At 54.0% G+C, this 15,116-nt stretch overlaps 1 protein-coding gene across 4 annotated transcripts in view; it reads right to left on the reverse strand.

The window, feature by feature from the left end:
- The window catches only part of MYO18B (myosin XVIIIB), a 232,385-nt gene that overhangs the window by 193,558 nt on the left and 23,711 nt on the right, over positions 1-15,116 (reverse strand). For all 4 annotated transcript variants that reach the window (XM_027566459.1, XM_027566456.1, XM_027566457.1 and 1 more), the window contains 7 exons: positions 14,840-14,906; positions 13,880-13,992; positions 12,469-12,645; positions 7,759-7,957; positions 5,690-5,832; positions 4,767-4,867; positions 3,690-3,753 (listed from right to left, as the gene is read on the reverse strand). In XM_027566459.1, the coding sequence (XP_027422260.1) occupies positions 3,690-3,753; positions 4,767-4,867; positions 5,690-5,832; positions 7,759-7,957; positions 12,469-12,645; positions 13,880-13,992; positions 14,840-14,906 (864 nt within the window). The remainder of the gene's footprint in view (positions 1-3,689; positions 3,754-4,766; positions 4,868-5,689; positions 5,833-7,758; positions 7,958-12,468; positions 12,646-13,879; positions 13,993-14,839; positions 14,907-15,116) is intronic.

Below are 15,116 nucleotides of genomic sequence, written 5' to 3' on the forward strand. Positions count from 1 at the left end.
GTCCTGGTGCCCCAGCAGATTTCAAACAAGTTCCATTTCGGAGCTGAGATGTGGCGGGCGGTGGTGGGGGCGGGGTGGGGTGGATGGTGCTGCACGGGCCCCGGAGGGGAAGCTGGCATTCTGTGAGCAGAGGCAGCCCCAGAGGGCCGCTCCCCTGCCCTGCTCCAGCTGACAGCCCCCCATCTCACACACTCACCCTGCGCTCTACTGCCTGCCTGCCTCTCCCCCACCGTCACCTCTGCATCAAGGGCTTAGGAACGCTGGCCTCCCTGCGCCTGACTCACTTCTCTCTCTCAGCACAAGATCAGCTCATGCTCACCCCCTCCAGGCAGCCTTCTCTGATATGACTTCAATCCTCCAGGACTGCCCGTGCAACATTCAGGACACAAGTTAAAAAAAAAAAAAAAAATCAATGTTTGTCTGAAACTCTAATTTAATTGGGCACCCTATAATGTTCGCAGTTTTTGTGAGTATAATTGACCAATGAGCACGGTCTGTTTTTAGGTGTGCAATGTGAGGATGTGGTGCATGTACACGTGGTGAAGTAACTGCCACAATGAAGTGAATGCCTGCCTCCATCACCACACAATCACCACTTCCTGGTGTGCGGTGAGATCACTGAAGATCTACCCTCCCAGGACACTTTAAGTGTACAGTAAGTACAGTGTTAATAACTAAATCACCACCGTCCTACACCAGGTACAAGATGAACACGTGCAGGCATCCTGCATTTCTATTTGCTGACTCTGGTGACTTTAGGGGCTTCAGGGTGACGCAGCAGCTCTCACTCCTGGGGGCATCTCCTGAGCACTGAACTCCTTTACTGAGATGATACCTGGACAGCCCGATCCCAGAAAATGAGCCCAGGCTTGTATCAAAGACCAACGAGCTTCCAGATTCTATTTTTGCTCTTAGAGAACAAAGAAAACATTCTCTCCGTACCTGCCAGGTAGTAGGACGAGAACAAAGAACTACCCTACAAGTCCCCACAGATCAATTGGTCTAAAAAAACAACCCCCAGAAACAGAGAAAAAAGAAAATCACTTCAAACGCCTCCTTGATATGGGTTCACACTGCGCCCATTCCTGTGCGCACACTGTGAACAAACAGGTCAGGCCGGGAAGATCATGGGGCCTGGCTGGAGCCCTTTTCGTCCTCAAAACCAAGAAAACAAACCACCACGCTCTTGCTGGTTCAAACGCATGCAACTGGCCCAAACTCCTTAGAGGAAGCCCAGCACTGGGGCAGCCACGCATCCTCTGCCATCCAGGGTAGGATCTGAGCTCCCCGCGCCCCCCAACCAGGGGGAGAAGGGGCCTGAATGAAGAACATACTGCAGGTCCCCTTGAGGCAGGGGCGGTGACAGCAAGGTGAGGCTGGGGGAGCCGCATCGCCCCACTCCATCTCACTCCACCCACTGTCGAAACTGACTTGCTGACAGTGGTTCTCAAAGTGGGGTCCCTGGACCCCCAGCTTCAGCATCACCTGGGGACTTGTGAGAAACAGACTCTTAGGTCCCAGCCCAGGCCTAGTTAATCAATAACTCTGTAGATAGTACCCAGCAGAGAGAGATGGACAGAGAGAGCCCAGCATGCCTTACTGAGGTGTAACTGACAGAAACCAACCACTCATCTTTAAGTACAACGTGACAGGATCTGACACACACACAAACGAAAGCATCAGTGCTAAAGAAGACGGACACGTCCCTCAGCCCCTAAAGTTCCCTTTCATATGACCCTCTTCCCCCTCTTCTGCCCTCACCCAATCCCAGGCAACCACTGACCTGCCTGCTGTCATGGCAGGTTCAGCTGCACTTTTCAGAGCTTCACGTAAATGAGATCATACCGCTGTACTCTTTCATCCGAGATTTTTCACTCCGCAGTTATTTGGATCAGTACTTCATTATTGAGGAGCATACTGGCTTTATGGATATTCCACAGTGAACTCACCCATTCACCCGTTAATAGATATTTTGGATAGTTTCTGGGTTTTGGCTATCACAAATAAAACTGCTAACGCACTCATGTGAAGAAGTGGATGTGCATGACCATTTTCCCGCATAAACACCTGGGGGTAGACTGGCACACCGCGTGCAAGGTGTGTGCTGAACCTTGTAAGAGATGGTTTGCCAAGATGGTAAGAGCCCATCTTCCACTCCCACCTGCACGGTTATGAGAGCTCCAGTTACCCCCAATTCTCACCAGCACGGGTTATGCTCCATCTTTTCAAGTGCAGGCACTCTATGTATCATGCAGAGGTATTTCGTCGTGGTTTTAAAGTCCTTTAATGACTAACGTATATTGTACGTGCTTATCTGCCATCTACGTAATCTTCTTTGGTAAAACTATGTTGAAATTCTTCTGCCCATCTTTTTTGTCAGGTTGTTTTATTTATGAGTTCTGAGAATCATTTATATATCCGGGATTCAGAGACTTCATCATATATGTGATCTGCAAGTATTTCCTCCCAGTCTGTGGCTTGTATTTTCATATTAACAGTGACACTCAAAGAGCAAAAGTTCTTAATTTCAATGAAGTCAGTTCATCGACTTGTTCTCTCAGGGGCTATACTTTTAATGTCACACCTATGAAGTCTCTGTTCAATGCAGTTACAGACATTTTCCTCCTGTTTTCTAAATTTTACAGCTTTAAGTTTTACATTTAGGCCCAGGATCCACATGGTTAATTTTTCTATACGGTGTGAGTTCTTGTAGATTGACATTCTCTTTTTTTTGCATGAGGATGCCCAATTATTCCAGCACCCTTTGTTTCTCCAACATGTATATTTGGAAAAAAAGCTTTGGAATAGAAATGATCACTCCCCTCCACCTGGTGAACTAACTACTCATCCTTCAAAACCCAGCTCACATGCCCGCTTGGCTAAGAAGCCTTCCCTGACTGAGGCCAAGTAGCTTTCAACTATCCTCTGTTACAGGGAATCTTGTACAGACTCTGGAATATTCTTATCTCCCATGCCTGCATTAATTCCCAAGTTGCTCTCTCCTGACCGAGTGAAAATTCACAGATGAGGACCATAATCCCGGCGTTTAGCACAGGCATGACACGGGGAGTGACGGCAGGCGTGTGGGGGTGGGAGGGAACTCAAAATAACGTTTAAAATATGAAACAGTAAATAAAACAAGTGAATAATCTTCTTTCTTGAACAACTGAATACCACCTCTCCAGGCCCTGGTCATAGGCCCCATCTTCCAGGAAGCCATCTCTGACTGCCCCTTTCCACACTGAACACTATTGACAATATTTCCTATGAGAACCACCTCTAACTGATGTAACCCAAGCCCAGGGCTAGGTGCTTTATGCACATCCTTTCCTTTAATCTTCACAACAGATCCATGAGGAGATACCACTTCCATCATCATTTACCAAAGAGGAGACAGATGTCCAGAGAGGCTAGGGCCCATGCCTGAGGTCATACATCCAGTAAGTGTCAGAGTCGGGGTTTGAATCTAGACAGCCTGTCCCAGAGCCCACCCTCTTACCTCTACACGGATCATCTCTTGGTTCCTGTTATTTGTACAAGACTCATTTCCCCGACAAGCCCAGGCCCCACAAAGGCAGTCCTATCTCCCCCATGTGACCAGCTCTGGCCAAGTCTGCACCCCAGTGGCAGAGGGACCCCTCGCTCATGGGGACACAAGACCACTCACACCCAGAGGGCCTCCTCCTTACCTTAGGCCACAGGCCCATGCCAAAGGAGCTGCTGTCCGCCATCTGGTGCAGGTACAGGTCTGTCCTGGAAACAGAAGGGACCGGAAGTAAAGGAGGACCCGCCCACACTGGTGGTCTGGGAGAGCAGGCGGTCATCATGGCATGGGGCTCCATACAATGCCCCAGGTGGCCCCAGAGCTGGCCTAGGGCCCCGGCCCCACTGCCCAAATATTCCTCACTTGCTGCCCTCACTGGGCCCTTCCTAAGGAAAGGCCTTCCAAAAGCTTTCTTACTCCTTAGTTACCCTGCTCTGAGAACTGAGAGCTTCCTCTCTCATCTCTCTGAAGGGTACAAGTGTCCCTCTGGCCTTATCAGGAGGCTCAGGACAGGTGGAGCCGCTCCCTCAACTCGGGGAGGAAGGCAGGAGACAAATAATGGGGACACAGAGGCAAACCTGGCCTGGGGTAAGCAACCCCTCAAGCCTCATGGGAGCTTTGCTCCTTCTCTCTACAGATGAGGAAACCGAGGCTCAGAGACAGGGAGCCACATGCCTAAGGACGCCCAGGAGTCAGGGAGGGGCAGAAAGGACTCCCCGGGCCACCTCCCTCAGGAGGCCATCTGAGATGAGGCTCCTGGCTTCTCAGGGGCTATCCCACCTGGGGCCTCCTTGCCCTGAGGTACCTCAGGCGCAGCCAGGGCTCTCTCAGAGTTGAGGAACTTCTGCAAGGTTGGGGTCTGCTATTCCTCGCCCACCTCCCATGCTCCTGTCAGAGCCTGGACCGAAATACCAGCACCAGAGTAGACATCCTCCACACCCCAGCATGGATAAAGAGCCGTACGCGAACTATCTCACTTAATCCTACAAGGTCAGTCAAGGTACTGCTTCCACTTTACAGAGGAAGAAACCGCGGTTCAGAGCAGATGGCACCTGGCGAGGTTCCCCAGCCTGGGAGCAGTCCCAGGCAGCTGGAATCAGAGGCCAGGTTCCTTACCACTGGGCTCCGCTCGGCTCTGGGCAGAGCTGGGGCCGGACCCCAGGAGAGCCAACACCCTCTGTCTCACTGGCTTCGGCTGGCCCCATCCAGCCCAGTCACTCACCTGAGATCCAGGTCCAACCCAGCTAGCATCTGGGAGAAAACCTCGAAATTGCCTTCCCCTTCTGGCTGCCGGGCCACGCGGCTCTTCTCCAAAAGCATCGTCTGCCGAGGAGAGGATAGACACCCGGTCACCACGGGGCCACCAGGCTGCCCCACCCAGAATCACTCAACTGTCTGAGGCAACATTTCAGGCCCCAACTTGGCTGGACACCTCCGAATTGGAACACCTAGGCCTTGGTCTTATTGATTCAGATTCCACGTAGGGAATTAACAAATGCTCTTTGATTAAGGAACTCATTCTGATTAAGGAATCCAAAGGTAATCACGATTAACATACATAAGAGCCACCCTCCAACATACTCTTATGTAACGGAAGCCTGTAATAACTCGACCAAAATGGTGATGAATGCGAGAATTTCAGGGCCAGTTCAGAAAGGGGATTTATTTGGCACCAGCGAGTCTGGATATTATCCCAGTTCCACATACAAACAACCCTTCTAATAACCTAATCCTATTTTCTGTTCAAATAGAATGTTTGCGGGGAGGAAGGGGAGGGGGTGGACGATTTTGGAGATGGGAACAAACAGGCCATGTGCTCGTCACACACGAGCTGCTGCAGAAGGCCGGAGAGCGTCTGTTTAATTTCAGCTTACACTTTTAAGACCCAACTAATGAGTGGCTGAATTATGTATTTACTCATGAATATTTCATCCCTGTGATACTCCAAGATGCAGACAGGCCAGTTCGCTCCGGGACGGGATGTGGGGGCACTGAACGAGCCGGGGAGAAGCTGGCCACGGCCTGGGGAGTGATGACCATTTAGACACATTCCAGGGTCCCAGCTGGGGGCATGGGCCCGGCTGAGTGGGGCTGGGGACCCTGCAGCTCTGGAGACTCCCTCCCTCTCCCACCCAGAGGCCTCACCTGGAGCTGGGCAGCCGTGACTCGGCCTGTGGCGTTAAAATCCAGTGACATCACCATGGCGAACCGAGTGGCACTGCGGCTGTGGCCGGTGGACACAGAGCCGAAGGCCCGGAGGACAGTGAAGGCTGCTCGAATCTTCTCCACTGTGGGGACATGGGTGGGGCGTCACCCGTGGCCCAGGCACTGCCACCCCCGCCTCTCACAGGACCCCATTCTGGCCCCAGGCCCCAGTGGGAGCACTACCACCTCCCCAGATCAGCTCTAAGCCACGCCCATTTCACTGCTGGGCTGGCCCTGTGCTGAGAGCAGAAGTGCAGGGGGGAGCAAGGCTGAGTCAGACAGATACACAGACCCGGATCGGTGCCGTCTGAGTGACAAGGGCTGCCCCCGGGCCTCCTGGACCTGGTGGAGTTTAGGAGGTGGGCAGGGCTCTCAGGGACTCCCCATCACAGCAGGTTTGAGGAGCCCTGCAGTCTTCCCACAACTATTTCCCAAGCTCCTCTCTGGGCCAGGTGCTGTGCCGGGTGCCTGGATACAGCCCAGCCTGACTCCCACCCTCCAACCCACACACACTTTCGGCAGACCTACATTCTGCAAGGGCCAAGACCGGTGCCTCTCCCGCTGGATGCCAGCTCCTAACCTGCGCCAGATGCAGAGCAGGTGCTCAATAAAGCACTGGCAGAACCCCGGGGAGAAGCAGGATAGTACCACGGTTAGGCAAGTTTGAATGCGGGATCTCCCTGTTGATAGCTACCTGGTTTGGAGCAAATTAACCTTCCTGTGTCTCAGACACCCCATCTATAAGATGGGTAAGTACCTACCTACCTCATGTGGTTGTCATGAAGACTAAAAGATTTAATAATGTAAAGTGCTTAGAACAGGCTCCAAAGGGGGTGCTGTTAGCATTATGTTTGCTATTATACAAAGAAAAGCAGTATCGCTTGGGCCATATATTCTCAGCAGGGTGAATACTGCCCTCAAGAGGGCAGACACTGATTCTTGAAGGTGCGGAAGTTTTCCTTTCTTATGTATAGAGCACAGATACACACACACACACACACACACACACACACACACAGACCTAACTGCATAAATAGATCACAGTGAACCTCTGGCATTAAACTTTCATGGTGGGAGGTGATTAGCAGAAGTAACATCTAGAAAGCCGTCAAAGGGGCAACAGTAGCTTGAGAACTCTGGCCCAGGGGTAACAGCTCTGGAGCCAGCTTGCCTGGCTCTGAGTACTGGCACTAGGGTGTATGAGCCACGTGGTCTGGGCAAGCTGGTTAACCTCTCTGCGTCTTACTGGACTCCTCTATAAAATTCAAATAATAATGATATCTCCTTTACAGGCCTGTTTTAAATAATGAATAAGTTAACCTGTTTAGAATGGAGTCTGGCTCACGAGTCCTCAGCAAGCACTCACTACGATCACGACCAATACTGAATTACTGTTATCGATTGACACTCTCTCTGAGGCCCAGCTCACACATCATTTCCTCAAGGCAGCCGCCTGCCCCTCTGCCGTGAGCCCTGCTTCTCCCCACAACCCTGCTGCACCACCTCGTGGCACAGACGTGCCGCCGAGCCTCCCTTCTGGCCATCGGCTCCTCCTGAGCACAGGCCCTGCCCTGTCTTTACTCGCAGGTCCTCTGCACAGTCCAGCAGGCCGTGCACGGCACGGGGACCCCACGCCGAAGGGCACAGCATTTGTATCACACACTCACAGGCTTGCACAGTTATCAGGATGCTGGCCCAGGACACGGCCTTCAGTGCTTGGTTCTAACAATGACTGAGTGTTGATGACTGACCTGCAGATGGCAGTGGGTGTCTGGAGGGAGGAGACCTAGCTTCTAATTCACACAGAAGCATCTTAGCAGACCAGAGGTGGCCCTGCCTGGAAGGCAGCACAGGGTGTGCACACACGCACCCAGTGAAGGCTGGCTGATTGGATGTAAGAAAGGGCCATCCAGTGCCTCCTCTGACTCTCCCTTCCCTCTTCCTACGCCTGCGCACCCCCCCCCCCCCCCGCCATGTCCTGGCTGCATGTCACCTGGTGACCACTATACCTGAGACCCTGCCATCCACGCTGCCCGCCATCCCCACCAGGTGCTCCAGGACCTGCTCGCAGCAGGTGGTCTTGCCAGCACCGCTCCGGCCCAGGGTCACGATGCTCTGGTCTCTCCGCTGGCTCAGCAGAGCCCAGTACGCCCGCTGGGCCAGGGAGCTGATGTGGGCAGGCAGGCCGTCCCGGCGGTTCCTGGGCACCTGTGGGAAGATCACAGGCATCAGCCTTCCCACCAAGCCAGAGCCCAGGAAGCACTCTACAACCAGCACTGAGCCCAGATCCGCGTTCCTGCTCCCGTCCCACTCCAGACTTAACAGAGAAGCTGTGCGTTTTTCTGGGGAGAGCCCAGTGTGAAGGTCGAGTCCCACCACTGGGCCCCTGTGAGTCTATGCATAGTCTCGGCCCCTGAACTGAGCCTGGGCCTGCTCTGCAGCTAATGAGAGGCCTGAACCAGAGCTGCGTTAGCTCGTGGGGTTCATCTCGCTACTATGCAAATCACTGGATTGTTCCTGCCTGAACAAAGCAGCTGGATAAACGGCCCGACTGATTAGTGATGTCTGCCATGGAAACAGAATGGGGCCTGGGGAGATGGTGGTACGTGTCCTAAGTATTTGCCATAACAGATTTTGATGATACCTGAAGCTGCTTCCACTTCTTCGTTCATCCATCCACTCATTCTTCACTCAAAAACAAAACATTCATTGAACGTCTACTATATAGCAGGCACTGGGGGCACAACATTACTCAAAACAAATCAAGGAAACCTTTGCCCACCGTGGGCTTCCTGCTGGCACCGATGGAAAAGAATCTATCTTTTTTGCAGGAGATGTGGGTACAATCCTTGGGTCGGGAAGACTGCCTGGAGAAAGAAACGGCAACCCACTCCAATGTTCTTGCCTGGAGAATTTCATAGACAGAGGAGCCTGGTGGGCTGCAGTCCATGGGGTCGCAGAGAGTCAGATCAGACACGACTGAGCCACTGAGTATACACACACACTGCCAACTATGAGGAGATACCATTATACACCTGTTAGAATAGCTAAAAACAGGTTTTAAATTTTTTTTTTTGACACTTGCTGCCAGGTTCTGGTGAAGAGGCAGAAGGACTGGAGCTCCCCACAGCGCCGGTGGGAATGCTGTACGATCAGGCCTGTCTGGAGAGCAGTGTCGTGACTTCTTTCACGGCAAGATGTGCATCACACAACAGAGCAAACCCCACACCTAGGGATCTACCCATAACAAACGAACACCCGTTCTCACCAAAAAGCCCTCTCTGTCACTGACTACATTGACTACGTATTCAAAATCACACGCACAAAAAAACCTAGAAACAACGCAAATGCCCTTCAACTAAAGAGCGAATAAGGCAACCAATCACCCTAGTTTTAGTCTCGGAAGTCCCATGCCCCAGAAAAACCACTCCAGCCCAGGGAAACTGGGACAGCGGGTTCCCCTCTGAATGGATAAACAAAGCTCTACAATAGAATAAAAGAACCAACAGCTCAGAGCTGCAACAATATGAGTGAATTTCAAATGTGGGTGTTGTGTGCATTGTGCTAAGTGGAAGAAGCCAATTCGAAAGGTTACATGCTGTACGAGTCCATTTATACGACTTTTCAGAAAAGGCAAAACTAGGGAAAAGGGACAAAGGAACAGATCACAGTGGCTGCCGAGGGCAGGGCATGGGGGAGGGGATATCCACAAGGATGTAGAAAACTTTTGGGGGCGATGGAACTTCCTGTAATTGATGGGTTGAGGCAATTACACAATTGTGTTTGTCAAAAACCTACAAAACTAAACGTTAAAAGAGGTGACTTTAACTGTATGTAATTTAACCTTTCATATATAAAAAAAAAAAAGCCCTGCCTATAGAGCTTGCTTTCATTTGGGAGAAGACAGGTGTAAACAAACCAACTAATTAAATTATACTGAATGGGAATCATTTCAAAGCCACGAGCCTGGATGAGGTCACCAAGGAAATGGGCCTTTAAAGAGGGAGAGAGAAGAGGTGTGGGGAGGGGGCTGACCTGAAGAGATCAGGGACCAGCTAAGGAGGCTGAGAGGGAGGGCCGGTGGACGAGAGGAAAACCAGGAGAGCAGAATCTGGGAGCTAAGGAAGGGAGTGGAGGCAGGAGGACAGGAGACCAGCCCCTGAAGTGCGCTGAGGGTCAGGTCAGGGGACACCAGGGAACTGACCACGGGGCAGCATGGAGATCACTGGTGACCTTGAGAAACATCTGCTTGGCATGGTTTTCAGGGAGAATGGAAGGTGGAAGCAGAGATAGCAAGGGCAGTGAAGAGGTGTAGAAGGGAGCAGGGGACCAGGCCTGGCCACAGGAGGCACTGGAAGCCCAGGATGCTAACTGGGTGACCAGTGAGGCCCCACCCACCCTCCCTAGTGGCCTGGCAGGAACAGGGGCACAAACCCCAATGGGGCAGCCCTCCCCCAAACCTGGGCCCCCAGTGCACTGTTGGCCTTTACAGCCCAGGACCCCCAGGAACAGTGATGAGCCCCATTCTGACACAAAGCAAAAGGCTCAGCAGGACCCCAAAGCTGGCAAAGGAAGACAGGCCCCTCACACTGGCTGGGCACGGCCTGGGGGCACAGGCAGGCAGAGGGCCTCAGGGTCTGAGCCCCAAGCCACCTCCCACCGTGGAAGCATCAAGGCCCAGGCTGTCCCAATCGCCAGCCTTCTCAGGCCTGCAGGGGAGAAGGGAAGATCCTGCAGACACACACAGGTACCCTCACACGCTTGCACACGGGCATGGTCAAGGGCACACATACCCAACAGCAGCAGAAGCCTCTGTACACAGGTGTGCCCATCTACACCCCACACAGTCACAGTAACTCACTCCAACAGAGGCCTGCACCGCCCACACATATCCCCAGCTCCCAGTCGCTGGGTGAGCCCAGACCCCCAGCGAGAAAGGCCCCTAGCCCTGCCCAGACCCCACCAAGCCCATCTTCAAGGTGGCCCCAGTCCCCTCCTGCAGATCTCTTCTGCCACCTGGTGGCCACTTGAGGAACCAGATGAGACCCAGCCAAAGAGCAGGTGTGGGAGGCGGGATGACCTGAGCAGGGCCCAGCCCCAACCCAGCAGTTACAGGGGCTTAGCTGGGGCTCACAGGACTCAAGTTCCTCCTACCAGGGTGGGTCCTAATGCCTGAATTATGAGGCTCTTTGACCCAGCCAGAGTAAAGGATGCACAATCCAGGACAACTGAGAACTGTGAGAACCGAACTTGCAGAGGAGGGACCTGCGACAGACACCTCTCCCGGGGGTTCCTACAGAGCTGGAGCTCAGCTTCTCAGAAGGCTTGGAGCATGGCCTGCCCGGCAAGGGAGAGGGGGTGCATGCACGGCCCTTGGCCAGAACAGCCAGGTGGGGGAGGGGCTGGGAGGGTGACTTAGAGGGGGTGTGAAGGGAGTCCTAGAGAAGAGAAGCCTTGGGGAGGGGGTCCAGGCTACTGCCCCGTTTAATGGACTCAGCATCATTCGGGGGCTACGAATGACTTTGTCCTGTGGGACTCCAAGGGCAAGATGCAGCTTCTCATCCCCAGTTGACAGATAAGAGGCATCATGACCTTTCCAAAGCACTGAGGTGCATTAGCAGGAATCCTAGAGGCCTGACCCCTCCCGGGCCAACAAGACCTCCGAATGGAGCACAGACGAGATTCTGACCTCCAGTGGATCTCCCTGCCTCCACTTCTGCCCACCTCTCACCTCCACCCCATGGCCAAGAGGATCCTTTCCTAGCATAGTCACACTACATGTCACTGCTCTGCTGAAAGTCTCCACCAGGCTCAGAGCAGGAGCGGAGTCACTTTGACCCCGTGTGAGACCTGGCACCAGCCGTTCCTACCTCCTATAATCTCCTCCACACACTGCTCTTTGTCATGATGGACCTGTCTTCCCCACGAGGACAAGCAGCTCACAAAGGCGGGTTGATCTGCCCGCCTTCGCACACGGGACCCTCCATCATTATTTCAGACAGGAGCAACCAGGTGAACTGAGGCTGAGGTGAAGTGCAAGTGCAAGTCCCTCAGTCGCGTAGGACTCTGTGACCCCGTGGACTACACAGCCCATGGAATTCTCCAGGCCAGAATACTGAGGGGATGGGGCGCAAATGCTGGGGTTGCAGCTGCAGGCCCCTCCACAAGGTGGCGCCGAGAGGGTCCTCTGGCTATGACTGTGGTCTTGACAATAAACAGACTGTTACTACACTCGTGTAGAAACGAATAAAAGTAGAACGGAGGCTTAGTTTCCCAGTTCATGCGGGTGTCTGGGACTCCCGAGGGTCCGGCCTGGGCTTCAGAGCACAGAGGGCCCAGCCATGTGGGTTTCACCCCAGCTCCTCCAGCCCCGAGCCTGAGTCTGGAGTTGGCCCAGCTTCCCAGTCCTCTCGTGGACCTGAGGACTGGCTGAGACGACACGCAGAGCTGCATAGAGCAGAGCCTGACAGACCCGACACGTCCGATACGTTCTCTCCCACCGTCACTGTCTCTCGCGCTCCCGCTCTGTTTGTATCCCTTCTCTTCCCCTCTAAGGAGGGGGGACCATGTGGTCCCCAAGGCTCCCCGATGCTCTGACACCCCAGCAGCCATGTCTGCAGGATGCCGCTCAGACAGGCTTGCAGGGGCTCTGGGGGCTCTGGTCCCGAGATGCAGAAGGACCCTGGCCTGGCCCCGCCCCGCCCCTGGGGCCCCCTCACCTTGCCGGCAGAGGGCGCCATGAGCCCTTGGGGCTGGAGGAAGATCAGGTCGGGCCCGGCGTGGGTGTGAGGTAGCTGAGCCTGGTAGCGGTGCAGAAGCGTGTTCAGGACACTGGACTCGTTGACACTGACCAGGGAGGCCAGGTCCTCAGCCTGGTCCAGCTCCGGGGGATTGGCCTGCAAACCATCACACACAGTGTCCTCTGGCCTCCTGGGCCCCCACACCACCACAACCACCACCTCCACCTCCGCCCCCTGGCCCCACACACTGCCCTGGTGACCCGGTTCCTGGGCAGCAGTGCCCTGACTCCGCAGAGAGCGACAAAACCTACAGATGAAACAGCGGCATCGCTTCTCCTGCGCTCTGTGCAACTGGCAGCTGGCCCTCCCTACACTGTGCTCAGGGCACCAGGAGGGCAGGCGCTCTGAGGACGCGCAGCAAGATTCACATGCCTTCTGTCTGTCAGACACAGAAAGGCAGGCGTGCTCGGAGGACGTGTCTTCTGCTGCCTCTTTCCCTTCTGCGTCTTGTCGGGGAGCTCTGCGTGTGCTCAGGGATGCTTAGGACGAAGGCCAATGCCCTGATTGCCCCATTTCTCTGACAGCCCGCCACACACTCATCAGTTGGAAATACTACACCTAGACCCTTCTAGAAGCAAGGAGTGACTGCAGCGTCTCCTTGGGGCATCCATTTGAAAAGCTTCCTAGCACTTCTCTGGCTCCAGGGAGTTTCCTGGGCCTACTGCTCTGTGGTCTTTTGTCATCCTTTTGTCAAGTTTTTTTCCTGAGGACCCTGGCCCTCTGCAAACTCCCAGCACTGGTGGGAGGAGCGGGCCTGAGGTGGGCAGAGGGGGACAGAGGGGTGAAGGTGAACGAGGCCAAGGAGAACTCCTGGAAGCAGCAGTAGATGTGAAGGGTGGAAAGCATCAGGACAAGATCTTTTACTTCTTTCATTAGAGTCTGACTTATTCTCAAACGGATTCATGGTGCAGTGCAAAAATTATGCAAAACAACCAAAAAAGAAGAACCAAACTAAAGGCTGATACCCAAAAAGCAGGCCACTGGAACCTATGCCATGGCTAACGACAAGCTGCAAATTTGGCTCTGAGTCTCCTGGCAGCCAGGGCGAAGAAGGAAGCATACCGAAGTCCATACAAAAGAAAACAATCACTTTCTCCAGCAGAAGAATTCCCAGGCCCAAGATTTGACAAACATCTCTCTTAACGTGTCCTCATAAAGGGGACACCGTGAGACAGAGCAATGAAACCCCTTAACAGGACACCTCTAGCAGAGCAGTGAGTTCAATGCTGAACTTCCCTACAGTTCCCCCCAGGGCGCCGAGGGGAAGTATTCAGTGCAGTCAAGCCCGAGGGGGAAGCGGGGTGGAGCAGGCAGGGCGGGCGGGGCTCACCCGGTGGACGTGCTCCTCGTCCACCTCGGTGACGCTACCGTCGGCGTCAACGCACAGTCGCACCCTTCCTGCTGGCAGGTCTGCTGTTCCCTCGTCTGGCTTCAGCACCGTTGCTGGAAGACACCCCAGGGGTGGAGGGGTACAGCAAGGGGGGTTGGGGACAGCAGGGAAAGAGGGGAGGAAAGAAGATGGAGGTGAGACAGGTGGAGGGAAAGGAAAAAGATGAGAAGAGAGAGGTTGTGAGCTGCCAAGTCAGGCCAGGAGCAGGAGACAGGGCCTGGGACAGGGGAAATGGGCGTCATCCTCTTCCTTGGGGGCCTATTTACAGGGAGGGTGCTGAATTGTGACCCCAAACCCATGGAGATTTGGGTCTGACAGGCTGGGTCTGATTCATCTGGGGCTTCTATCAGATGGCACAGGCACAGAGTTGGCAGCCAGACGGCTGGGCGCACTGTCCACCACATACCTAGACTCGGGACGGCAAATAATGGCATATGGGCTGCCACTCCTCCCGCAAGAGCCCTCCAGACATCACTAATCAATCACTCCTCCCAGCCGTGTTCTGAACGGACTGAGAATCACCTCTCAGTAGAGTCCAGTCACCAGCCACAAGTAATCAACAAGGTGGGTTCATGAGATGGGATCCACCTGCACTAGGTTCCAGACACAACACTGCAGAAGCCAAATAATGCTTGTTGCTTTCATGAATTAGCTAAATAATTAATTACCAAGGCACAAACGCCTTTGAAAATAGCACCCAACAGATCATCTGCTGAGAGTGAAATGACACCCAACTAGTCCCACTCCAAAGCCATGTCTCTGCATCCTAGTCCTGGCTGCCCCAACCCCGCCCTTCCCCTCAGTCCCCAAATTGTGATCAGGACCTGGCACACACAGCGACCAGCACTGCGGGGGTGAGAGGGGGACTCAGACCCCAGATGTGCTAACACCCCTAATTACCAAGAGTGAATCCATCCTTCTGAACCAGCCAGACCTTCTCTGCCTCATACCATCTGTCTTCAGGAGCCTGGGGGCAAAGGTCACATAAATTAGCACAAGGGGATGCACCCTCCCCCACCCCCGTGTGAGGGGCAGACCTCTTACATGGGCATTTCTCATAGTATGCCCAGGACCAGCTAAATCAGAATCCCCCGGTGCAAGTGGGGGTCCTTATTTAAATGCAGAGGCCACGGCCCCACCCTAGCTTTCGGAAACGGAAGCTCCAGGGTGGGGCCTG

This window comes from Bos indicus x Bos taurus, chromosome 17 (assembly GCF_003369695.1).
Source record: "Bos indicus x Bos taurus breed Angus x Brahman F1 hybrid chromosome 17, Bos_hybrid_MaternalHap_v2.0, whole genome shotgun sequence".
Taxonomy (NCBI): Eukaryota; Metazoa; Chordata; class Mammalia; order Artiodactyla; family Bovidae; genus Bos; species Bos indicus x Bos taurus.